This window comes from Lingula anatina, chromosome 10, assembly GCF_051362555.1.
Source record: "Lingula anatina isolate TDL-2025a chromosome 10, LinAna3.0, whole genome shotgun sequence".
Classification (NCBI taxonomy): domain Eukaryota; kingdom Metazoa; phylum Brachiopoda; class Lingulata; order Lingulida; family Lingulidae; genus Lingula; species Lingula anatina.
This window is the reverse complement of record NC_141776.1, coordinates 1427219-1453401: the sequence shown is the minus strand read 5'-3', so window position 1 is coordinate 1453401 and position 26183 is coordinate 1427219. Positions and strand designations below refer to the sequence as shown.

General features: G+C 38.0%; 1 protein-coding gene across 7 annotated transcripts in view; it reads right to left on the bottom strand.

The window, feature by feature from the left end:
• Positions 1 to 26183, bottom strand: part of LOC106179451 (sodium/potassium/calcium exchanger 5) — a 48202-nt gene that overhangs the window by 10045 nt on the left and 11974 nt on the right. For 3 of the 7 annotated variants that reach the window (XM_086996731.1, XM_086996736.1, XM_086996732.1), the window contains exons 2-4: positions 4143 to 4315; positions 3644 to 3805; positions 864 to 1050 (exon numbers count right to left, since the gene is read on the bottom strand). In XM_086996731.1, the coding sequence (XP_086852857.1) occupies positions 864 to 1050; positions 3644 to 3805; positions 4143 to 4314 (521 nt within the window). In that variant the 5' untranslated portion in view covers position 4315. Of the gene's footprint in view, positions 1 to 863; positions 1051 to 3643; positions 3806 to 4142; positions 4316 to 4362; positions 4442 to 4485; positions 4636 to 6055; positions 6395 to 26183 lie in introns of those variants that run through there. The other 4 variants (XM_086996733.1, XM_013563079.2, XM_086996735.1 and 1 more) reach the window with 4 other exon arrangements.

Below are 26183 nucleotides of genomic sequence, written 5' to 3'. Positions count from 1 at the left end.
TGTTCAATTGATGAAATAATGTGGAGAGAGGGGGTCACCGGAATGCATCAGAATGGTACCACGGGAAATGATTTTGATTACTATCAGTATTTAGCCAAAAAGCAATTACTGAAGGTGGGGCTTAATAACCGTTTTTCCTGAACACATTATGTTTCTAGGTATTCTTCAAATACCATACATGTCGGACAAACCTTATCGATATTACTTCTTATAAGTTATCATATAGACCATCTTGTTTTAATCTTTATTGTTTTACGATAGAAGATGGAAAACAAATACTGTAATTTTCCTAGCCTTATGTATTCCCCTTATTGTCTTACTTACCGTTTAAATTTCATTCAGACGGCAAACCCGTAAAATATTAAATATTTTTGAAACGACGCCATGAGTAATTGATGCTTGGTGAAAATTAGTGACAATACAGCATGTATCGTAATTGTACTTCAGAGGGAAGTTAGCGATTATCTAACGTCACTTTGAAAACATGGAAATATATGTGATATAATATTAAATGGACATATCGATTTACCAGTAGCACACGAAAATTGATATTGATTTTTCCATTGTGATAAGTAATAAAGTGTCATACTCGAAACATCGACTTCACTAGAAATCACTAGGCATTTGTTACCTCTGCTACACTTTTTTTTTTCTTTTTGAGGCAGACGTGTTGTTTGCAATAAAACTGGCGATACTATTAGTAGCATGCATCTACATCGTTGATTTGTCGATGGATGTAAGCTTAGCCTAATTCTAATATAAACTGGGTCCAAATGAAAATTACATCAAAAAGTCAGCTTCACTACTCTTTGTTTTGTTTAAAAGATAATTAATTGTTGAAAGCCTACGAATGGAAAATTTACCCAGCAATTGTTCCAACTCCAACGTCATTATTGTCTGTGGCGAGACCAACGATAGACGTGAACAGTTCAGGAGCAGACGACCCGGCGGCCATGAAAGTTGCGCCAGCGACATCTTCCGACAAGTCTAACTTTTCAGAGATGATCTCGAGAGAGGGAACGAAGAAGTCATCGCAAACTATGGCAAGCGCTGTAAGAGATAAATTAGATTATGTTTAATAAAATGAAAATGGTCTGCGCTACATCATCATGTGATGAGCATATGCAACTCACAGTGTGCGTGTGTGTGTGTGTGCGTGTGTGTGTGTGTGTGTGAGAGAGAGAGAGAGAGAGAGAGAGGTAAAGAGAAAGAGGGAGTGGCTTAAGCCCCCTTTACACTGGACGACGTCCTTTCTGCGTTCCGTAGTGCGACCCCGCTTTAAGAGTTAAAAATAATAATATAACGTGCCGACAACTGGCCAATCATTGAGCATTCATTCTGCAACCAAAGCGAAACTTGTGCCGCCTTTCTACGACCACAGCGATGCCGATTTCATGGACCCAGAGAGGACGCCGTCCAGTGTAAAGGGGGGCTTTAATGACTTAGTGACAAGGTAAGAATGAAGGAAGCATTTTAATGGCATGGCCAACGAGACAAAATAATGAGAGGGAGAGATTTCAGATGCCATCAGTCTTTCGATATTATCTCAACTGTGAGTCAATTGCATTCGTGTAAAATCAAAACCGCCTTGTGGCTACTGCCGATTGCTTTCCATTCGTTAAAAATCATCTCGTCTCTCAAATTAGCCCAAGAGTATATTATATTTTCCCTACTGGCCATTGGCAGTGATGTTATCAATGCCAAGAGAAACAAATTTTGATGAATAGCCAAAATCACCATGTTATCCAGATCGTCGTCCTGTTAAAATGCTTAGCTTTCTGTCTCTGATAAAAATGGCAACTAGACAAATTAGCACGTTCTGTTTTTAAGACGTTCCAACGCACCTTTTAGGCAACGCGCATACTGCTGATTGTAATGAAAACAGAAATAAAGGAGCACATGTTATAAAATGTCTTGTGCATCAAAAGTCGCATGTTAGTATACACATGCTAAGGCATAAAGGTACCATGGTTAATATCGTCATTACAATCGTGGAATTTTCTACATTATTTCAATTTATCTTCATTGATTTATCTACACACAGAGTATCTGCTCATCAACGTCATGTGCAGCTGGTTAGAGTATTGTTCTTAATTAACGTCATTTGCTCTAAATCTTCAATATAGGTCGAACTGATTTGTACTGTCCTAATTATTCACGATATGAATGATATTCATCATTTGCCCAATGACTTACTGCCCTACCTTACTTTGAGACTAACAGATGCCACTATTATTTGCCACGTTATACAGAAAAGTGGATGTTTTCCTAAGGTGTGTTTTTACTCTTCCACGAAGTATTTCCACTTCCGGACAAATTTTCGGATAAGCAATTAAGATAAACTAATTTTAGCTCTGCTCATTTAACACACCAAGCGGGGAAAATACTTTGAAAATTGACACACAACAAAAAAAGCGCGATGGACATGCCGTTGTCTTGGATTTACGAATGAAAATCCATAACATGACAGTTGATGAAGTCCGTTTAAATCCCAAAAGGGGTTTGAACAGCAAGGAAATTTGCACATGGTAATGCAGCATCAATGCAACCAGAGTCCAATACGATATTTTTCACATAAAAGTCTATAGAATTAAAAGCCTCTCAAAATCAGGCTTTATAATCAAGTCCCTGTATTGTTTTGCCCTTAGGGATCTCCCATTTGTCTAAATTCAAATTAATTATCTTCTAAAATATAATCGATAGCGCTCGGTTGCCGTGATAGTCTAATTTTAGAACTTTGATCGCAATCATGGGAGACTCCGGTCATATTTAAAGGTCAGAGTTTTCAGGAGCGCCCTGAAAAACCGTTGGTTCGTTCCCATTAATGTGGCGTTTGTCATCTTTCCAATTGGTAGGTCCATGCCACAGTATGAATCACATTTAGGTTTAAATTAACCTTCCGATTAACAAAGTTATCAAAACATGACTGCATCTGAAACACCATTCAAATCAATTTGGAGGTGATCGCATAAGCAGCCTAACACCACGAATTAATGAAAGTAAAGCGAATAAATAAATAAATGGATATAATAAAAAAAAAAAAACATAACGAATATATAATAACCAGATTAACAAATAAATGTATGACAATGGGAACATGTTTCAGGTTGGTAAGATTAATGCTAAGATGTCCTCATTTGCAATTCTCTCGTTCGACAACCTGCTCTATCTGATCTGAAATGCGAAGGGTTACAAATCTCGGCACATCTCAACAGCCCTGGAGGCTACAGACTTCTCCAATCCGTAATCCGAAGCAACGCCGATCGCTTAACTGCGATTCTTAATACTCCCAGGTGGCGAAGTGAAGTGCCTGGATATCTAAGGTGTCTGACATTCTGTTCTAGAGAAAGAGTGTACTATAACGGAATGTTTTCTCCAGTTAAAAGTCGTGTTCGCAACTCGTTCAAATGTCGGCGTTTTCTAGACAGTAGTTTGCGTGAGATAGGCTTTATCGTGGATATCTTATTATTCGTGCATTTCTTTGGTTTTAGATGTCTTTCAAAAGTACATGTTTGGTAACAGAGTGTTACTTAATTTATACAAGCTATACACAAGGCGTTTGGCCTTTTATCAGAGAGAGAGAGAGAGAGAGAGAGAGAGAGGATAAGACAAATGTATAGGCCTATTTTCTTGTATATCTCACCTGTGAATGACACAATGATAAGAAAGAAGTAGAATGCTACCCATAGTCCTGGAAGGCCTTGTAGTTCCAATTCACAATGCCTTACATGCTCCTTGAACGTGCTGTTGGCCGACGAATTATCGGATGACACTGATAATAAATGCCTAGATTTCCACTGGCTTCCTGGAAAACAAATTAACCGTTCGTGATAAAAATAAATGAACCAAATTTCTCGTTGATGGGAAGCTCCCTTATTAACTCCCTAAATGATTAAGACAACGTACCCTATATCAGACTTATTTGTCTTGAAGATTGGATCAACGCCCGGTACACATATATTTAGACTCGTGCGCACGCTGTTGGATTTCTCACAGTATCAGTTCTAGTTAAGACGTATAAAATGACTTTAATGGAAACAAATGATTACATTCTGTTCAGCAGGACCGGGTTGCCTGAGCGAAGTGAAGTTGCAGATAACGCGCCCATATTCACAGAAACGCATTTCAACGCAAACACTTACCTGTATCTAAGCTAGGACTAGCGTGACTCTTGAGAGGAAAAGAAAATGTTCCAATGACTGCTAAGATAAGGATAAAACTGCATATCCTTCCTATACTTCTATGCCTAGAGATCATCTCTTTCCTATGTCCTAGCATCGTGTGCCACCGTGTTTTCCATTTGTGCATACTCATGCTGAAAGAATAAACAGAATCCGATTTCTTAAAGTTTACGACACCTACCAAGAAGCGATATTTACAATTTCAACCTTCCATTCCGTTTCACTGGTCTGCGTAACCTTCAGCAGATGCTCGCTGCATTAGAGGCAGCTGATTTCTACGGGCTGGAAACGAAATATCATCTACCTTTTAAAATTTTCCTGTCGATGAGGGTCATATTAAACACGTAGGCGCTTAATATCCCTCGTGTGTCTGTTTGCGAGAGGCTCAAGCGTTAGTTAGAAAGTGGTAACCACGTCGTGACGGTTAGCGCACATCGCCGCGTTATTGCGCAACGTCACTGACGTTTTAACGTCTTGGTGACGTCAACAATGACAATAAGGCCATCAGTGACGTCATAAAACAGCACTGTTACCAGAATAAAACAAAATTTTTCAGTAGCATTAAATACATCTTGCAAAAATTGGCATTTAAACAGAGACAACAACATTTAGCTAAATTAATATTTTAATTTTAATTAATATCAAAATTAATAATTAAATTATTTTTTCTATTGCAGTTATGATATACAGATAGAAAGACCACAAAAGAAAGAAGACGATATAACAAAAAAAAAAAAAATGTCATTTATAAATCATTGACACAAGTATGTGGAAGTAGGCCTACGTGAAATTATTCTATCAGAGAGGCACAAATTGCTTGTCAGCATAGTTTTTATAGCCATTTTTGGTACTAAAAAGCCTACGTAGGCTATCAGCGCACGCGAGACATAAAACTACCGTACTAGGCCCATTAACAGTACATCTTTGTCGAACTACCTCCTTTGAAAATCTACGATTATTGTTAACGGTTCGTAAAAATCGATATTTACGTAGTGGAAAAGTAAATCGTTTTTAAGAAGCTAAGCCTGTTTTCTTTGCTTTTTAAACCTATGAAGCATGACGTTAATGAAGAGCTACCGTGTCAAGCCTTATGAGTAAAACTGCACGTTGAGTAGCTGTAGAAACGATTTACTTGTTCGCCATTGTCATACAGACGGCAATGGAAAGCCTGATCACCCCATATTTATTTAGCACAGCGGCATAAAAACATTGGGCAGGCGATTTTCAAGGATAAGAAAAAAAACAGTTGCGGCAAGAAAACCCTCACAACATGTTTTCCATCATGACATATTACACCAGTAATCCACGTATATACTGTATACTTTTCATAAATAAATGGATAAACTCTCTGCTCTCTATTCAGGACAAAGAAGTAACTAATATATTTGGCCACGACACGCATATACCAGCATTTCAAATATTCACGCGTCAACGGACAGAAACCTGATTTGAAAAGAAAGCCTTGCCAAATCATGAAACAACATATAAGGTTTCCTTTCATCTTAGTCATTCATCCTTTTTCTGCGCGTTACGTCTCACCTACAAAAAAGACAGTAAAATAACCCGCCGTTCCCTTACCTAGTCAACATCAGTGCCTTTCAAGATAAATTACTTCCAATTTCTAGCTGTTTACTGGTTCTCCACAGGTAGAAATCTATCGGAACCACAATCCATCTACGAGGGTAGACCGAGCTTCTTTTTTGCACGGTGAAAAAAAAATAAACACTGCGGCGGCGTTTCTACTGATTAGCGTAATCTCGAGAAATGTTAAATGTTTTTAAAAACGTTTTGACATAACAAATAGCACAGTATTTTCCCCACAATTCACCTCGCACAATAACTGAGTTATGTTGTTAAGGATAAAAAGCACTTACATCGTTTTCTCCGTTTGCGTCAACAGGAAGGTTGAAACAGATTCCCTTTTTGTTTAACTGATAATCTTCACTTAAGTTAGAACTCAACGTTGGGGTATGTTTCTTCCGATTTTTCTCCCTATATGTCCCCCTTGCGAGTTTTCCCCTACGATCCGCCACATCTGTGAAACTAGCCAAACACTTCCCTACCGCCAAGTAATGCAGATATTGACCATTACTTGATCCTCGTGTTCTACTGATCGATTTTCTAATGGTCCGTAGGTTTTTCTTTGAACTCTATAGTAATTACTAAGATTTCTGAGGTTTATGAGTCGAAGGGGATTTGTCATTCAAGCGCGCACGAGAGGCGCTCAACAATGGCACTGAAGTGTCGATCGAACCATCGCTACAAATCATATTCTTCTTTAAGACTCATATAGGCCTATATATATCATTGTGTTGTGTAATCAAATGAAGTCCTAGTCGCAAATAGGTTCCTATTATTTGGTTATATTCTTCTTTAAAAGACACGTATATCTATGTATGTTGTGTAAGCAAGTGAAGTTCTGTTCACATCGATTATGACTTAAATGTCCTAAGTTGAAGTTCAGGAAGAAGGTGAATTGATAATGATCTTCCTCTGTGTTATCCCTTACGTTATCCGTTATCCATTCCTCCCCTGTTATCCGTTATCCATCCCTTTTGTTCTCTCTTATCCATCCCCTCTGGCATCCCTTATCCACTCATCTGCTATCCCTTATTAACCAGTTATGAACCTCTTATCCAACGTCTTTGTTACAACTATTCAATCACCTATCCCTCTGTTATCCCTTATCCATTATATATCGCTTCTTTTATCCCCTATCCATTACATGTTATCCCTTATCCATCCCCCTCCCTCTCTGTTATCCCTTATCCATCACGTACTATCCCCTCTGTTATCCCTTATCCTTATATTCCCTGTCCTTATGTTTCTGTTCAAAGCATATACGTGTAGGGAGTTGCCATCAAGCCTCTGCGACCCAAAATTAAACTGTACGCGTGTAAGTTAAAACCTTTGGGAACAGGGCTTACTATTAAGACCCTTTTCCGTGATGCTCCACTTTTGAAGGCATACCTCACCTGCGATCACTTTAGACGGAAGGTAGGATAATCAAAGTTAAGCTATTGTTTAGTGAAAGTAATTGCAATAGCAGTGGTCGACCAATAAGGTTGGTTATGACAGCGAGTTAGAATAAATAACACAGACAGAAATCCACGATAAACGCATATAAAGTTTACTGGCATTTTTTAATGACAGAGGTGACACGTTTATAAATAGAACGCATGCAACACGCAGGATATATCAATTTCTTGAATTTAAAATGCCAGCTTATGAAAAGGGCAAATATTTGCATCTATATGATATTCCGGTGACCTTTTGCTCAATCCTTTCTACCGGAATTGAGAATTCTTTCAGCCAAAAGCTACGCCCCCCCCCCCCCCCCCCCCCCACTCCCGTTACTTAAATCCACGGCCAATCCCTTAGAAAAAATTCTTTTCAAAACTATTTACGTGGTGAAAATTGGCTCAATGCATACGTATAATATTGCATCTCGTGACTTCTTGATGCCAATAACCTAATATTTAGGACTTCCATGAAATTTAGATAAACAAATCGGGAGTAGATGAATCCTGCTAACAAAACAAGTTTTATGAGTCATCAGCAGGTACAATTCACGTGTTTTTTCCAACTCCGAGGAAAGTGTCTGTTTCCTGTTCTTAAAACTGCGATTTTCATTAAATTGAAAAAAAAAAAAAGGAAAAGGAAGCAGAGAAAAACACTCGATCTGATAATTGAAAAAAAAACACTCGTTGACGTTTCATCCATATGCCTCATTAGAGAACTTCAGCATGATTTGAATCCATGAAAATAACAAATAACATTTTGGCAAGGTTTTACCGACATATATATATCACCACCTGCTTTTTCTACATGGTTTAAAATGATACGGTGGGTTAACGTCCTTATTTGAAGTTACCTCATTGTGGGACCTTACCTAGACCGATGAGCTACAAGTGCAATTAGATTGTTTTTCTCTGTTATTGCAAGCCGTCACCAAACAAAATCAAAACAACATTTTGATTTCCCTTTAGAGTTAGGTAATTTCTAGCTGCACAAGCAGGTTAATTCGCTGGAAGGGCAGTCCCGTCTCTGAAACGCTGCAATTTGTACTCTTAGCATTCCTTATTGTGTCTATCAACTGAAATATTGACCCCGTGTTCATTGCATTATGATGCCAACGTCCTTTACGGTAATACGCAGACAAAGGTCGTAAACTAAGTCTTAAATATATGAATCAGGCAATCTGCACCAGTCAATTGAGTGGTATATTAGGATAATAGTGTTCTGAGTACAAAATAGCTTCAAATTAAACGGGCTTGGTTCGTCGTTCCGTGTTCAGAAGATCAAGTCCGTATACCAAAGACTTATAATGTATGTGACAGATGTGTCTCTCTGGAATCTTAATCTTTTTCTGCAGGTAAAATCCGCCATAAGTAGGAGACATGTACAGACGTCTGACTGTGATAAATTGAAGCTTTATTATCATGCTATGTTATGATAATGTTCTTATCAACCTCAGAAAGAAAGAAAGAAAGAAAAATAACAATACACAAATAAATGATAAGAAATACCACACGCACGTGCGCGCGCACACGTGCTTATATCCTATGTGCGTGTGTATTCCATACGGTAAAATTTTTATCTAACATCAAAAAATTAAATATTAATAAATTGAAATATTTCTGCAGTGAATGTCTCCCAGATGCAAAGAAAAAAAATAATAAATGAAATAAAGAAAGAACGAAAGAACAGCGTCTGCTACAAGGCACGGGAATGTCACTCCTTTATACTCGTAGATTAAGCTACCACCACCTTAAGAACCAATGTATCAGTAACTTAAATATATAAACGAGCAATTTCTTGTAAAAATACACCGCAAAATGAATACCAGTGCATCAATAAGTTAACCAAACACAGAAATGACGATTGCCAGTCGCCGTGCTCAACACTAGCTCACAGCTTGGCCTTTAGAGATGTGTCTACAAGGCGGAGAAGTAAAATATAAACTGGGACGACTGAGGACGTTCACCCTTGTAAGTTTTATATACACTTTGTGGTCGAACTAAGGAGATTGCAGTATACACACAGGGCCGTAGCCTGAGCAAAATGCCAGGGGGGGGCAGTAAGCGGATACGAGGGGGCGAAGCCCCTGAGGGGGGGGGGTGGGAGGGGTTGCCCCCCTCCCAGGGTGTGGAAAAATTTTAAAAACTGTATGTATAATACTGCATTCTGGTGCATTTTAACTGTTATTTATTGCTCAATCAGAAGTCAGAAATTGTGGGTTCATTTTGCATTTGCGATTATTTCTTTTGCACCTCAAATCCCAGGGGGGGCAGCTGCCCCCCCTGCCCCCCCGGAGGCTACGGCCCTGACACAGACATGTAGTTATATATATACAGCCACGATTTCTTATTAGCTTTTATTTGCTTGCATAAGTTTTTCACCTTGGTTTCTGGCGCTCACTTATTTGCTCTGCAAATTTGCTTTCTATTTCGTTTAAATTGAACACCTACAGATATACGCCAAAAAAGTAATGTAAATAAAAGGAACCGATGAATATGTAGCGTGATATCTGCAGTTAATTACCCAGGCAATTTAGAAATGGATATAAGAACGAGCTACCAAACGGTAATAAGGGCTTCATCCTGAATACCTGGCCCCAGTTTTACAATAAAAAATAATAATAAATCTTAAAAAACGTTTCAGTGGCTACAATATTTGTTACCAATGTTACATGGTCATATGGACACACCTTAGCCTATCAGAAACAGTGCTATAGCACTCTCATGGACACATGAACACATCTTACCCTATCAGGAACAGTGTTACAACACTCTCATGGACACACGCACACATCCTTAGCCAGAGAACTGACTTAAGATGTTTTTGTTTTGTTTTGAAACCGGGACCAGGCTTCATGTAAAACAGCATATATTCCATGGTAACCTGCCTTTCTTTTATCTTAAATAATGGACGCCTATATGCCAAAAAATTGCATGGCCATGTCAGGGGCGGATCCAGAGATATTTCTGACTATCTTCCAAATTAACTTTTGTGATCCATCTTCCATATTTGACCGTCTTCCGACAGAAAAAAATTAGATGCCGGACAATGTAAACTGAAAGATTCTGACTGTCATCCAGAAGACCCAGAAGACAGCCCCCGTCCGCCCCTGTATGTCGACTTTTCTTATCATGGGAACTTAAAGAGCTAAAAGCAGATAATGGCGTCGGCCTTTGGCTATAGTACCTAAGTCCATACAAGCAGATGTTCAGCTTGTAAAAGAAAAAACATCAATGAAAAAAGATGCACCTGGCGGAGAAGATGCGCAACTAGATATGTAGAGAATGTTGAACGGAGAATTCAAAGAGAGAGTGGTGTTATACGCGTACATACATGTATGTACATAGTATTCGTGTGGCGGTTGCGAGATCTCAGGTCTTTCTACCTTCTGGTTTGAAAATGTGCACACGTCAAACTGGGGGGGGGGGGGGGGGGGGGGGGGCTAGGTACTGAGATATGAGTGTACATGTATATGTAGTTATGTTTCGCTGTTATGAGATCTGCAGATGGTTTATTCATTCATTTATTTATCTATTGTAAATTGTGAACGACACAGCCTTCTAGCAATCGTATTTTCAAAAATTCTGCCTCTTTTTAACGATGCCAAAAAGTACTTACAGCAATCTCTCAATACATAACCATTGTTTATGTATTGTGCTGTGTTGCTGTACATTGCATTAAAATCTTCAAACTACAATCAGGTGTGATCTTCAACTAACTGAATAAATTTCAGGCAACCGACTAGATAGCCTAGGGGTTCTAGGTCTAGTCAAAGTTTATCATTGTCCGAACGCCCCGTGAGCGATGTCAGTTCACTGCGTCACACTGATCCTTATCTCTACCACACTTTGAGCCTATGTTAGTCTTTTTTTCCTCATTTTGTAAATTATGCATGATGTAAAGAACCCGGTGATAACAAAATAGCTTTCCGTTCGACAGTGGAAAGCTGTGGCAGGGAGACTGAACGCGCACTAGGAGACTAAAGTCCCTCTCGTCTCTCCGACTGCGTAATCTTAACCGCGTGTGTTGTAAATCTCCTTTCCTTCATTTTTGTGTCAAATTATACCCCGCGTAAAAGAGCAACCAGGGAGATACGGTTGTAGATTTCCTCTTTACGGTGTGACTGCTAACACCTGTAGGCTATCTGATCAACCATGAAACACACAGATGATAGACTGCGAATAATTGAGAAAATTATTTCCGTACGACCTTACTAGATCAAAGAAACTAACGTGCTATTATAAGACTCAATTGTGCCCAGCCGCCATTAGTGTTAATCTACGTTCGGGTGCGGACTGTCAGCACATTTCCAGCAATATGAGAGAGCCAATAAGGGAAAGAAAAATGGCAGAAATGATTCTGATCCTCTTGGAGAAAGTGTCACGAAACCCGATTAACTGGCTTTTGAATGTTAACTCTTTTATGCAGACTTTCGCTCAGTACCATCGTGAAAAGCGCCATTGTTGAATCCCATGGTCTGTAAAGTACATTTAGCTAAATAGAAGTATCAATATATCATAGGACCTAAATGTAGTTTAAAACCTCCGTCTTTATTATTATTATTATTATTATTATTATTATTATTATTATTATGTTGATATTTGCCTGCCTATATTGTTGACATCTGTATACAGCACACTGTGCGTTGCTATTTGACTTGTGTTCCTCATTATAACGATGCCCTCAAAAACAATCAATTAAATGGGACAATCACGTTGTAATTGACATGTCTGCACGAGACGACATGCAAAATCCATTTAAATGTCCAGTCCTTGACCGCTCTTTTACCTTGCTATTCATTAATGATGAAGTTTGGAGCACCCTACGCGTAGAAAAACTATAGCTGTGTTTTAAGTCGCCCTATTCCAATATGCCTTTTTTTAATAGCCAAAAAAAAAAAAAAAAAAAGAAAAAAAAAAGTTTGATGCGGCTTGACATTTTCCACCGCGTGTTTTGTCTGATAAACCGAACTTGATAAATTGATTTTGCAAATTCGACAACACGCTGCATGGTGAAGCAGTGATACTCGTACTGTAATTAGCATGCTTTCAGTTCTGTCAATACTGTTGCTGTTATGGAGGATTTACTCCTTGGAAAATTTGAAGGTATTGGAGATATATGCCGGGCTAAAGGGCTGGGGGGGGGGGGGGACAAATATGACAGATCACACGCCTCCTTGGTTGGTCCCCGTATTTTATGCCGTTTTTTTTTTTCCTGTGTGGAATATTGGAAACTTGATTTCAAACGGGTACAGACGTCGCCTGCTTCATATTTTATCGTGTCCATGTTGTGTGGAGCTTTTTCTTTGTAGTCAGATATGTTATACAAAACAAGGTGTAATTACATACTGATCCCTTTGTTCTACTACGGCTATCGCAATGTAGTATATAGTAAGCGGCCAGAAACAGAAGTAGAGTATCTTTATTCCTTCCACGAACATCTCTCTCTCTCTCTCTCTCTCTCTCTTCTTTGGTTTCAATAGTAGGCCTACTTAACAAAAATGTTCTACAGTGCTTCGGAAGTGAACATAGTCGTTGTCAATGGGTTTGATATAAATACATATTGTAGAATGAAAAGTCATCTGCGTTGCACAGAGACCAGCCAAAACATACATCGGATGGACGGAAACAAAGAGGTACAAACACCAATTTTTTTATGTCACATGGTCCAAATGATCAAAATGTACTGAATACTCAACACGTTATAACCTGTCGTTGATAACAGTTGCGCGGCATCCGATACAAAAAGACATACATCAAATACGCAAAAGCCAAAAGTCTTGCATAAAAACGCTGAAGATAAGACTAATGAAGACATACACGCATGTTTGATACTCCTCGAACGTCATGGAGACTGATCAATTGACAAATTATTTCTGAGTTGTTCACAGATTGCAATTTGTACTGCAGCATGTGTCTAAGCGATAACGAGGCCTCTGAGCGGATGAAGTGCCAGGGGGATAGTCGTACAGTCTTTAAATCAAAGAGGTACCTACTTCAAAAGACTTAAGCTAAGCCTTTCGACCTTCGATCAGAAAGACCCTTTCGCATTCCTATTGATTTCTGCTCGATGCAGCTTTATTATTTTCGTGATTACCGTAAATGGCGTCTACTGGTAGTTTTATAATCTGTCGAATAACCACTTCTCTGTTTAGTTACGTTAAGCGGTGTGGTGGTGGTGGTGGTGGGGGGGGGGGGGGGGAGTCACCAGTGGTACCCTAAAATTCAGAGTGATAGCCAACTGTTGCAGGTCGGACTGCTTTGATTTCACTGCACAAAATATGGTACTTCACGCACCACGGCTACATAACATGCTTCCTCTTTAGTACACTGAAATATTTATTTATTTATTTATTATTATCATTATTATTTTTGTGGGGGGGGGGGGGGGTGAATTAAACTTTCCATGGAGGTTATCAAACCGATAAATTGCTTTGTACATGAATGCTTTTCTCAAATCTCTTGACGATCTTTCAATACAATGGCATGCCCTAGAATTAGTGATGCTGGCTGAATATGTTACTAGATCGGAAATGAAAACTACGCGTACCTAAATAATCCACATTTTCAAGAACCCATTTTTGAGGTTTTTTGAAGATGTTTTTTGATATATTGAATAGTTAGCGTGACACCAAATGTTGGGAAAATTAATCGAGTCGAATTACAAAGTGACACAAGGGAATGGCGTGAAGAAATGTAACACCGAAGGAAATGAGACTAGGACGAGAAACAGAGAACACAGGAAGAGAAAAAAAAGAGGCAAATGTGTGAAAACTGAACCAGACACGTAGGGAAGAACGCCAAGAATATAATAACTAAATGCAAATGACGAAGTGTAACAGCATACGGAATTTTAACAGCGGTTAACAAGTTTCGAGCTGTTGAAACGGCGTTTCAAATTCAACAACAGAGAAATCTATAGTAGAATTCTACGGGAGGCTCGGCCAATAATCATACTTAGTTGCCATGGTTACTGGCTTAATTAAAGCAACCCAGTAGCCAAGTGGATCGACATCAGCGTCCTTGAATCGCGACATTGGTGGACGATATTAGAAAAGGAATAATTATTTACCATTCCACATCCGCATTTGTGAGATCAAAAAGAATGTCATTTTACTGGTTGCTATCATGACCTTTAATAACACTTTGTGACTGCGACCCATGCATATCGTAGCGAAACGTAGGGAAACAAATTTGGATTTCGATTCTGATTCGCCTGGGGCGGGAAGCCCGTCGAATCTCATTTATGAGATGTTGGCAGTTTTATCGTATGAGGTCGATTGTTGTACATTGGTTATGTTTTACGCTTAGATGTTATTTGGCGTTTCTGTCACAAAACATGTCATTCGTTATTTTGAATGATGGATACAAACACAAAACATCTCCAGATCTTTCGATTCTCATCTGTGGCTACCCATACTAAATATAAACGGAGACGAGGTTGTCGGCGCTTCTACTGTACCACTGTATCTTAAAAAGTTCTTCAAACATAAACGGCTTAATACTTTCTATTGCTTTGAATTTTTGCATATTGTCGATTATTGATTCCATATCAATTGATTTTAATTGTAAAGCACATGCGCTTGTCAAATGCGCATGGTGACAGCGAACTGGCCCAAGAGCTATCGCATATGGCGTTGCATACGGCATATGGTGACGTCATAAGAAAATTCAAATTTGACGTCACGATATAAAGAGCTATATATACATTCATAGAAAAGGAATGCACGATTCCTAACTTCTCGATTTTATTTATTTCACATTTGTAATTTTCATGTGTTTTTAACGAACTAATAACTAATGATGTGCTATCCTTTTGTATGAGCATTATTTTTACTTTCCGGCATCTCCGTAATACTATTACGGAGATGCCGGAAAGTAAAAATAATGCTCATACAAAAGGATAGCACATCATTAGTTATTAGTAGGGGTGGGCAAATGAATGCTTTTTTGGGAAATTTGATTTCAGACAAGTGGATTCTATGGCCATTTTGGCTGCTGAATACAAATTTAATAAGTATTTTCATTTTAAATTAGATCTGATATTGGTATCAAGTGATTTTTCAAAATGGCCACCAAACGCTCCCTCAAATCACATATCTCTCATGTAAATCTTTAAATATCAGTTCAAAGATGGCTTGTTATATGTCTAACCAAATGATTTCATGATCAATGAGCACAAATAGATATATCATTTCAGTTGGGTCACTTCATTTTGGGTTAAAAAGAGGATTTTTTGGTCATTTTGAGGTAAAAATCACCCCAAAATCACCATTGGTCAAATGTTTATATGCAACTGTGGCTTTTAAATTAGGAAAAACAATAATACAACAAATATGGTCAATATTGTTCAAGGATCATATGAAACTGAAAAGTTTTGACATATAGAATAGGCATAATGTTAGTTACATATGGGAATATTTACAGTAGCACACTCAGTAGCAGAGCATTAAGGATATTGTTACTCTTTATTACCATCCAGATACCGAAAATGAGTTTTTTTCCTGCATCTAATTATTCAATAATGTATCTGTCTTTGTGCTGCTTTGAAACAATGAAAAAACTCTTGAAAATATGAAATATCGGCGTTTATATTTTTTCATTGCAATGTATAAGCATAAGCAACTCCAAGCTTTAATCATCTATTTAACAGCTTTCTTTTTTGAGATAAGTTAGCAATCCATATGGGGCTTCACTTCATCCCTGAACAAGATTTTATCACGAAAATTGGCCAATGGACCACAAGGGCATGAGCTACAATCCCATGCCAACGTTTGGGTTTAAATGCTTTTGTTATGGAGTTATGAGTCCGTATTGACAGATCTTCTAAAAACAAAGGTATTATTTTGCTTTATCAACGATCAAATCTGAACTAAGGCTTTAAAAATCGCTGGCAGGGTTTTGGGGTACTAAATGGTGTCATTAAATTGGCTTTGAAATAGTGATCACGGGTGTTCAGGTAAAACAGAAATTTGAGAAACTGATTTTTCAGTTTTTACCCCCAAACTGCAATTATGCCGTCACCCGTAAGATGACATGTGTAAATGTTAATTAATGTAATCACTGAACACTGAAAATTTATTTATCACCAAAAAGAATGTTTGTAAGGCAGTAAATAAGGAGTTTTGGTTGAACGGTGACAATATCCTTATTGTCTTCATTTATTACCTAGTCACACTAGAGGCGGAATGAGCTAGAATGTATAGTCGGAATGAAAATTTCTTGTTTATTCCTGGATATTTGAAGTATCTAAAAATTCTAAGCGCATTCTAAATGTTTGGGTCCATTCTTGCGCCCTGTTAAAATGTTTTGCTCATTCTCAAAACTTTCGAATGCATTCCAAGTGGAAAAATATCGAATGGCATTCAAGTGTATTCTAACTGCACTATGAGCGCATTCTTAAGATTCTTACGAAATTCCAACAGCATTCGAAACATTTTGATCACATTCGAGGGAGAACCGAAATGGCAAGGCGCTTCAAATCTTGTCAGAATGTTCCACATTGTGCCTCCAATGAGCAGGAATGCAACTTGAATGCATCTTGATTGCAGGCCGGAATTTAGCCAGCAATGAAACCACACTTGTATGGCATTTGAAGTGCATTCTTAATATTCTCACTATATTTAGACAGCATTAACAATATTCCTAATGTGTTCCAACTACATTCGAGCTGCATTTGAGAGCTAATACAATACAACCGAAATGTGTACGAATCATTCCAGGTGGGTTCGAAGCGCATTCTGAGGTATTCTTACTGGAATTAAGGTCAATTTGATATTACCCAACTAATGTGGTCGCGAATTTTGAAAATTCTTCATTATGGCTCATTCTGTTTGATTACTTCAGATTCCAAATAAGTATGACAGGGGGCTTTACAGTGTCTTCTGGTCTCAGTATATTTCTTGTTGATGCTTTCATGGTGGTGGTGAGATACTCTTAAACTACGCAACTGAAACTAAAGTACTATTCCAAGGTCAAGAGCTTAGAGGTTGTAAGAGGTTGATGTCACCTGACAAAGTTTTACCTGTTCTGAAGAAAAGGAAAATTATACAGCATAAAATTTGTTGGTACACATCCATGAAGGTGTTTTCAGCATTGGTTTTATACCAAACTGTAATCCATGAATTCAGTATGTACATAATGGCCATTATTTATATTTATCTTAGGCTCGAAGTGTGTATTTTATGTATATGTTTGTTGTAAATAACATATTTTTACAGATGTCACCCTAACAATATTGCCAATGTCTTGAATATGCTCATATTTGAACTCAGCAACCCTCAAAACATATAGAAAGACATATTACACATAATTTTTATGTACTTTACTGTGAAAATATGGCCAAAAAGCGATTTCCTGCCTTTTTTTCACAAACAAATAGCAGATACCAATATAAATCTTTAGCTTTGGTAAAAAATATTGTCAGATTTGTGTTCAGCAGCAAAAATGGCCATAGAATCCACCTGTTTTAAAAAAATTTTGTCATTTGCCCACCCCTAGTAATACAATTCCTTTTATACATGTATAATTCGCGTGACATACGCATTATCGCCATATTTTCTTTTAATATCGCCACAGAAAGGGCAGGTTAACAACGTTTATTAATAACACAGGACCCGGGGAAATACCCTGAAGTGTCTACGATTATGGAAAGCAATAACATAAAACTAAAGAAAACAAAAGAAATAATTCCTACGGATCCTACGAAGGCACCGTAATACCGACATAATGAACGGTACACGTGTATAATAAGGCAGAAAAGATAATTAAAGCGGCAATATGTCAGATAACGTTGTCATAAAACAATCATCGGTCAGCATTGATTGTTGTCGATGAGGCTACAATAAAACATACTCTACTTGGGCTTAGAAACGTGCATACCGTAAACTGTTCACTCTCCATTTGAAAGAACAGTCGTGAACAGCAACTGTTGGAGACTTATACTTTATAGGCTGAAATGAATAATCAACCATCAATGACAAATACAATATCTGATTTTAACACACGGCCAACATTATCTGAATCCTCGTAAAGTTATATTCCGAACGACTGATTGTAACTGTACGTTGCGAAGACGCACGGACTATCTATGACGTCATATGAATTAAACGTCATAATAGGAAAGCCACAACACGTGACGTCAAAAAACGTGACGCCAAGTGAATACATTCATAACGTTCTGTGACTTCGGCAAGACCACTTCTAAATAATAATAATAACAATATTAATAATGATAATAATAATGAAGTTTTGGCTCTACAGTCTTGTCGTCAAGAATACAGACAAGTAAACATGCTCAGCACTCAAAATCCCAACCAAATGGTCCATTAAAGTGCCCGAAGCCACAAATCCTCTTAACAATGGGAGAATTCTACAGTGTAGAGACTGCATGATCACTCACGTACAATTCCAGGCGCTTCGTGAATTACAGTAACATACGGGGACTGGATGCCAATCTCCAGTGAAAAAGATCGATGTGTTTAGCTAATTCATAATCTCTCTGGCGAGGCGCTAATTATGCATTAATATATATCAAACGTAGAATAACAGAGCACGGTCGGAATGAAGAGTTCTGATGGTGAAGACGGTTATGGGGAATAAGCCAAGACAGGTGGGAATAATACGCTGCAGTCAACATACATAGATACATGGATAATAGTTCAGTCATGCTATCGAATAACAACGGTTGCAACAAGAAGAAAGTGATGAATTGCAAATATCGAATTCTGAAGGGTTTTTTTTCTTTTTTTTGCACATGATGAGCCTGAATCTCCTGCAGGGTGACTTAGAGTGCATTCCCATAGATTTAGATCGATCCATCTAGATCGACCTAACTCTCTGGGGGTTCACGCTTAATTGCTGTCAGCCGAGCGCGCACGGTAGTTAATTACCCCCTTACAGCTTTTAGTAGGCGGGACAGACGTTTAAGCCAGCTAAGCTGACAATAATCTAGTGAGACTCCCCACAGGGATAGATCGATCTAAAACCTGTGGGAATGGGGTCTTAATCCCCATTCCAGTGCATAGCGATCACTTTGGTATGTTATCCCATCGGAGTAAAGCTCTTACTGGAAGATGATCTCACTAAACTGATTAATTCGGCTGTACACCGTATTGCTTCTTCTGCATTACGTCATTGGTAAAGCGGGATTCAATTGATTTCATTGCCATGGAGAAACACTCGCCAGATTGAACTTAAACCTATTTATTGCTATTTTTATTTTTGCAAATTTTCAATACAATCAATGGGAACTGGTATTTTCATGACGCCATTTTCAAAATGACCAAATAGAAGCCGATGTATTGCGCGTCTTTAATTCGCATTTGACTCTCTCTCTTCTCTCTCTCTTTCTCTCTCTCCTTAATCTGTTCATTTGTATGTGTGTATTAATTTGTTTTTAAACTTTATTCAACGATGGTAAAATAATGGTATATGTCAAATGTACCTTCCCCATGGCTATTTTATTAGTTTTCAGTAGATGAGAAAGAAGCAACTATCGTATTTCATCGCTCTAGGAAACGAAGACATCCATTTCAAAGCTCACCAGATCTAAAGACAAGACGAAAACACCGCCCTGTTCCTCTTAGATGAACCAGACTCATTAGTATAAATAGCCGCTTGTTAAAATGGTTACTCTAGTTGTTAGAGGTGACTTTTTGCAAACTGCTCTACAAATTATCACGCAATACGCCTACATGTAGAAAAGTTCGCCGTCTCCTTGATTTGCTCTCTTTCTCTTAAATAAGGCAATTTTGAGAATGAGGGGTCATGTCCAATTTCTTTAAAGGAGACGCGTACTTTTCGGTTACTTTTATTCAAACGCCGTTCCTAAATTGACACATCTGGCGCCAAAATGTCAACCTAGCACATCGGACAGTGAATTGGATAATTTCCCTGACAAACCCTTTCTTAACCTTATTGATCGACAATCAAAAAGTGACATTTATGTCTGCATTGTTATGTAAAATCACATACAGTGAAACGTAATAACATAACTGTATTTGTTGCCTGCATGACGGAGAAGTACTTCCTTCTTCAAGGAGTGGGTTCCATATGATTGAAAACATCGTCCCAGAGGACCAACAGTATCCTGCAAACGCATGAACAAAAATACATTGGCCTTTCAAAAATGCATTGTTAAAATGATTCACACGTATAAAAAAACACACCGCTGTTGTAGTTTGTCCTTAAAGTGGAAAGATATGACGAGGACAATGGAAGAGCCAGGATTTTGGGGGGAGAGGGGTAGGGAGGCAGTCAAAGATAAAAATAATTCCTTGCGTCGCTTCGCTAAAATCAATAGTAGACACCCCCATTTCAGCATGTAGAGGTCAGTGATAGAAAATCGCTTTGTTTTGACGCGTTTAATTCTAATTCTCATTTTTTTTGTTATACTGTTTTTGGGAGGATATAATTTGTGAAGTAGATCTCTCACAGGCCCTCTGAACACTCCTCTAGATCCGCCTTCGTGTGTATGCCAAGTAAATCGTGTAATGTGACAAAACCCGAGAGAGGACCGTCCATCATTTTTAACGAAGCCAAATGTCACACAAATGACGTCAAACTGACAAAAAAGTCACACTAATTGGCATTGTTCTCCTGTTCGTTTTGCCTCTGATTGCGTTTCTCGGCGTATTCATGTACCAGGTGAACGACCTTACTGGCTGATGCCTGCGTTCATGCCATGGTGCGATTTAAAGATGTGCCGAGAAGGCGGTGTCTTGGTATAAAAGCATTGGCTTTGCTGGAGTCATGGTGCGATTCGAATTGGAACCAAGCTTTATTTTTAATGACCGTGGTGTGCATTTCAGGTGATCGGTAAAATCCCAGACATGCTACTTGGAAAATCCGATTCCCGCGAATGGACCGTCACGACGTCGTAGGATCAATACAGGGCATTAATTCATTAAAAAGATTTGTATTATGGCATTTCGAAGTGGATTGATTTTGATACTTATATATAGCTTCATTATCCCCTTGGTTATTGTTTGTGACACAATAAAAACGGACATTTCCTTTTCATTTTATTGAAAACTTACAAAAATGAAAACGAGTGATAGGTTTATTTTTGTCCACCAATTTGGTCTCCGTGGTATTAAATCAATTAAACCCCTCTTTACCATTTACCATTACATTAAGATATCTTGAATAATTTAAGAATGTAAAAATATTCACTCTATTAAGCTACCGTGATATCCAAGTACAACTTTTACCGCTGTTGGTGTTATAATGGAATTTGCTTAGTAGCTGTTATTTCTAAGAGCATCTACGAATGAACCACATTTAATGACAATAAATAACACCAACAATATTAATGAAATGATGTGCCTCTTCCAACAATTGTTTGGTTTCTTTGCAAATATCTGTTCAGAGGAACAAGGGACCTTTATTTAAAGTATATATATGGCTTGGATAGTTTCACACTAAAATTGAGAACCTGAAATCACCTTGAAGATGTGACTATCATCATACTTGGAATTTCTGTCTTGCCAGGTAGAAAACACTAGTTTGCATTTTATGAGAATGGCTTTTTACAGGTGCACTAAAGCAAGAACTTCTAGAAGCAAGAAGCAACAGCATGGAAAGAAGGATTTGCACTTTCAAGATAAAGAAAATAAGTTCGTGACATTTTGTTCCTCCACCACTGGGTGACTGATGGCATATCTTTAGACCCGTGAGTACCTAGGATTCCGGTTACCTTAGTTCCATTCACTGACTTCGAAACTGACGTCAGAACAGCACGATGTGTGTCATTTGATACATGCCGTAAACTGTTTATTTTCCAGTGCTAACATTAAGTTAGTTTTATTAACATATATTAAGGCCATACTGACCTAACCAACTTGAGAATAATTATGAATTTGTTTTTGTTACGCTGATTGTATATATATTATGTATATTCTGGACTTGTGAAAATACTTTGTACTTTTTACTCACGTTGGAATAAATTATCTATCTATCTAGCATCGGTTGTCATTTATGGAATAGACCTCACAGTGTGACGAGGAAGTTTTGGCACAACTGCCGGTCACGGTCTGACACAGTCTGGCTTTTGAATTAAGTCAAACTACAAATCAAGATATTTTATATTCAGTGAGCGATACCATGTAGAACTCAAAGTAACCCCTTTGCTTCAGTGCGTTTGTATCATCTTGTTTATTTTGTATATCTTGTATATATGTGTTTTCTCTTTGTTGTCTTATGACTCTCTTTCCTTGCCATCACTGTCTGATTTTTTGATAATGTCTAACTACATGCAGCGTCTGAAAATATTCATTGCCCGACCCCAATTGGAATTCAAAGTACCCCTTGGCTCTAGTGGGTTTGTGCCATTTTATCTGTTTATTTTGCTCATTCTATTGATATTTGTTATTGACATTGATATATTTGTATTCCAACTACTACAAAAATTGAGTAAAATATAAGACGTTATTTTAGTTCGTGTAGTATATTTTACAGTTTAACTAAATTTGGAATAAAAATTGTATCCTAAATCATCATTCCAATGAATCTGCTGGTGCTGAGCATTTTCTTGTGAAATCCCTCTGCGCTTGGTATTTCATTTACTAGTTTTATATTGCAGTCAAATTATGAAGATATAGATATAACATTCCTTATACATGGTTTTGGCAAGTGGGTTTTATATGATGATGGCGCAGTGATAAGATTTGAACCATACAGGCAGTTAACAGCCTCTATCTCCCTCCATCTTTGCTGAAACTTTAAACATATCCTTAAAACTTGGAAATGAATTACCATACATATGGTCATTATTTACAGATATACATTCAGTTATCAGTATTAATTATTCGTACTTTGAGCAATAAGCAAAGCACAAGTGTCAATAAAATGACATTTCCAATCTACAGTTATATGGTTCTGTTGTGTTATAAGGCCGAATGTTGTCGGCAAACCAACCACAGAGACTCCTGTGAAGTCTGGACACATAAATGCAAATTATTAGTCCAGGGGTCAAAATCACAAACGAACTAAGACCAAATGTCGGTTTTAACTTTAAGAGAAAAAAGCTGCTTTACTTTACTACATTATAACCCCATAAATCTAATATTTTTCTGTAACATAGCCCCGTTTTTATTACTTTATATACCAGGCAGAATATTTTATAGTAGACAATTGGTTATCTCGAAACAAAACAGATTAATACATTGGGACTTTAACTGAAGCCCGACTTTGTATATTGCGTTCTTCTGTACAGCCGTCTCCTGCATAGTTACAGCTGTGATCTCGTTGACCCCACAGTAGTATCGTAAAGGTCGGACAGAAGACATGCTGACAGAATATGTCAGAAAGAGATAGCTTGCTGGGACGTGGGAATTAATGAGGTACGCTAACACGCGGAAACACACCTGAGACAAAAGCCGGTTGTGTGAGCGTTCTAAACGTACAAGGAATCGTGCTGGCAGGTTTTGTGAACCTGTTTGGTGAACGGCCTTGATCTTCAATACGAAAATACAGGGTGCCTCCAATGTCTAGGCACATGCCTGTAGCCAAAGTTCGTAGTTTCAAAAATGATTTTTAGCAGTGATTTATATTTATAAATGAAGATTATTGAATGCATATACCGTAGCATTCTAAAATACATAATACCTACATTGAATGAAAATGGGTACTTAGTCTGTAAGTAAAAATATAGGCCTATGAAGTTAGTTATAAATATGATATAATAATCCCTTTGTCTTTCGTTAAAGAACTTCCTTTCCCGGATCCGCGACGGTCCCGAGGTAGATAAAATCTCATTAATATTGGTTGGAAGATGAAATAGCCCCGAAACACAATATTTTATGATCCGTCTAGTATTCCGAATGTTCAATCGCCGGAATTACTTCAAGAAGCATAATTTTTGACAATGCCTCTGGTGAACCCGTTCCTGTTCTCTGCTATACCAATGCAATTGGATTCCAAAACAACAGTCCTCTGCCAAAACATATGAAAACATCAAAACCAGGAAACCTTTAAACCATAGATTCTTTGAACCGAAGAACCTTTGGATAAAAATAAAGAAAATCTGGACTAATAAACCTTTAGACTGTTCAGAAGCACCCATTTCATGACTTAATGCCTAAGAAAGATGGGAAACCCAGACAAGGCGATGATAGACATCCTCGTCTTCACTCCTTGGAGTGCAAGTCTTAAGCCCTAATCCACAGCCTATATTATTGAACATGACGGTATATTACAGAGGTTAAACAAATAACGGAATACTGGTTTGAACAAGGGGATGTCTTTAGGCTAAAACCGGATATTTTAACGATTGCTGTCAAGTATCAGTATTGTAAATACAGTAAAAAAAGAAAGAAAGAAACTTTAAGGCCTATCATGTATCTTATTATTTGGGGTGGTGGAAAGGTCGCAATGTTGGCGTCAACAAGGATTTTCCCATTTTTTTTAAAGAACATAACCAGAATACAAGACTGGACATCGGTGTTCTCGGCCTAACACGATAAAGTTGAAAACCGTTAACGGCAATTGCGCTAACCGATAAGTGACGTCACTTGCAAAGTTTTTGAAGGAGACTTTACAAAACACACACGCACACGTACGCACGCACGTACACACGCGCAAGTACGTACATACAAACAAATTAAAAATGGTGGAAACTGACATTCACCAAAGAGTTGGTAATTGATTTATAAGCAAAATTTGCCCTTTAATACAGATGAGACACTTCTTAAAGTAGAAAACAAAACATGTAAAACCTGTCTAGTATTTCCGCTCTAGATTTCCATGAAAGTACAACTCAACATTTTTGTGTCGGTTGATGGCGGATTATCAGTTTCCTGAATTCTAATCAACACAAAGTGATCGAAAATCCGTCTATCCATAACCCATTTACTGTTACGGAAACCTTCCAAAACAATAGCGCAATTGCTCTATATGTCAAAACGAGATCGCATTTGGTTCATTTGCTTTTAGCTTTGTGACAAAAGTAATCTGGTGGGAAATCATCTTTATCTGTAGCCTTCTTTGACTGATCAATGCGTTTTGGAGGCCCATTTACACGTAGGCGTTTAGATCGCCATCGATCCTGTCAAGAGCACAGACAACTGAAGGCCAAGCTGATGGGTGAAAGTTGTAAAAAAATGAAAACCTCGAGAACTTAGCTTGCAATTCTTATCGCAATGAGACCATGTAGAAGATTGAAAATCCTGAAATCAGGCATAATTTTAAAAACTGTCACCCCTGCAACATGCGTCAAAACATAATATAAGTTTTACAATTATTTTACAATATCTATCTATCTATCTGTCTATTGTTCTATCCATCTATCTATCTATCTGTCTATTGTTCTATCCATCTATCTATCTATCTATCTATCTATCTATCTATCACACGATAGTGCGATCGATATTATCGAAATCAGGTTTAAAACTTTGCATAAGAAATCACGAGCACAGGCTCTGTGGTGAAAGATGGTAGCGAATTAAGTCAAGTTGTTTTCCAAACAAATAAGGTGAAGAACAGTGTCCCGAGCACAGGCACTGGCACAACCTGACTCACGCGTCATTTAAATCAATCGTACTATTATTTCTGGTATTTCACCACTTGCTTACCATACACGTAATTGACGAAAATAATGACACCGTCAGTGGCGTAGTGATTGTAGGCTTTTTCACTTGTGGTTAAAATCTCAGGTGATTTCTCTTTCCGTTCATTCCCATCTGGCAGAAAGAGAGTAGGCCTTTTCACTGATGTGCTTCTAAGATGTCTTCCCCTTGAGAAAAAACACGGTGTTCGTTTCTGTGATTATCCCTTTGATGTTCGTAGACAGTATCTGTCATCGGCTTGCATGTGTATTTCATCTTTGACAGTTAGCAACATCCTGAACAAACAGTAGCGAGTGTTAAAAGCCGGAATCTGTGTACACGCTGTATTATCTTGGAGTGGGTTCCCATACCTTATCGATCTAACAGGATCGATCCAAGTGGGGGGGGGGGGTGTTCTCGCTAAATTACTTTCAGCT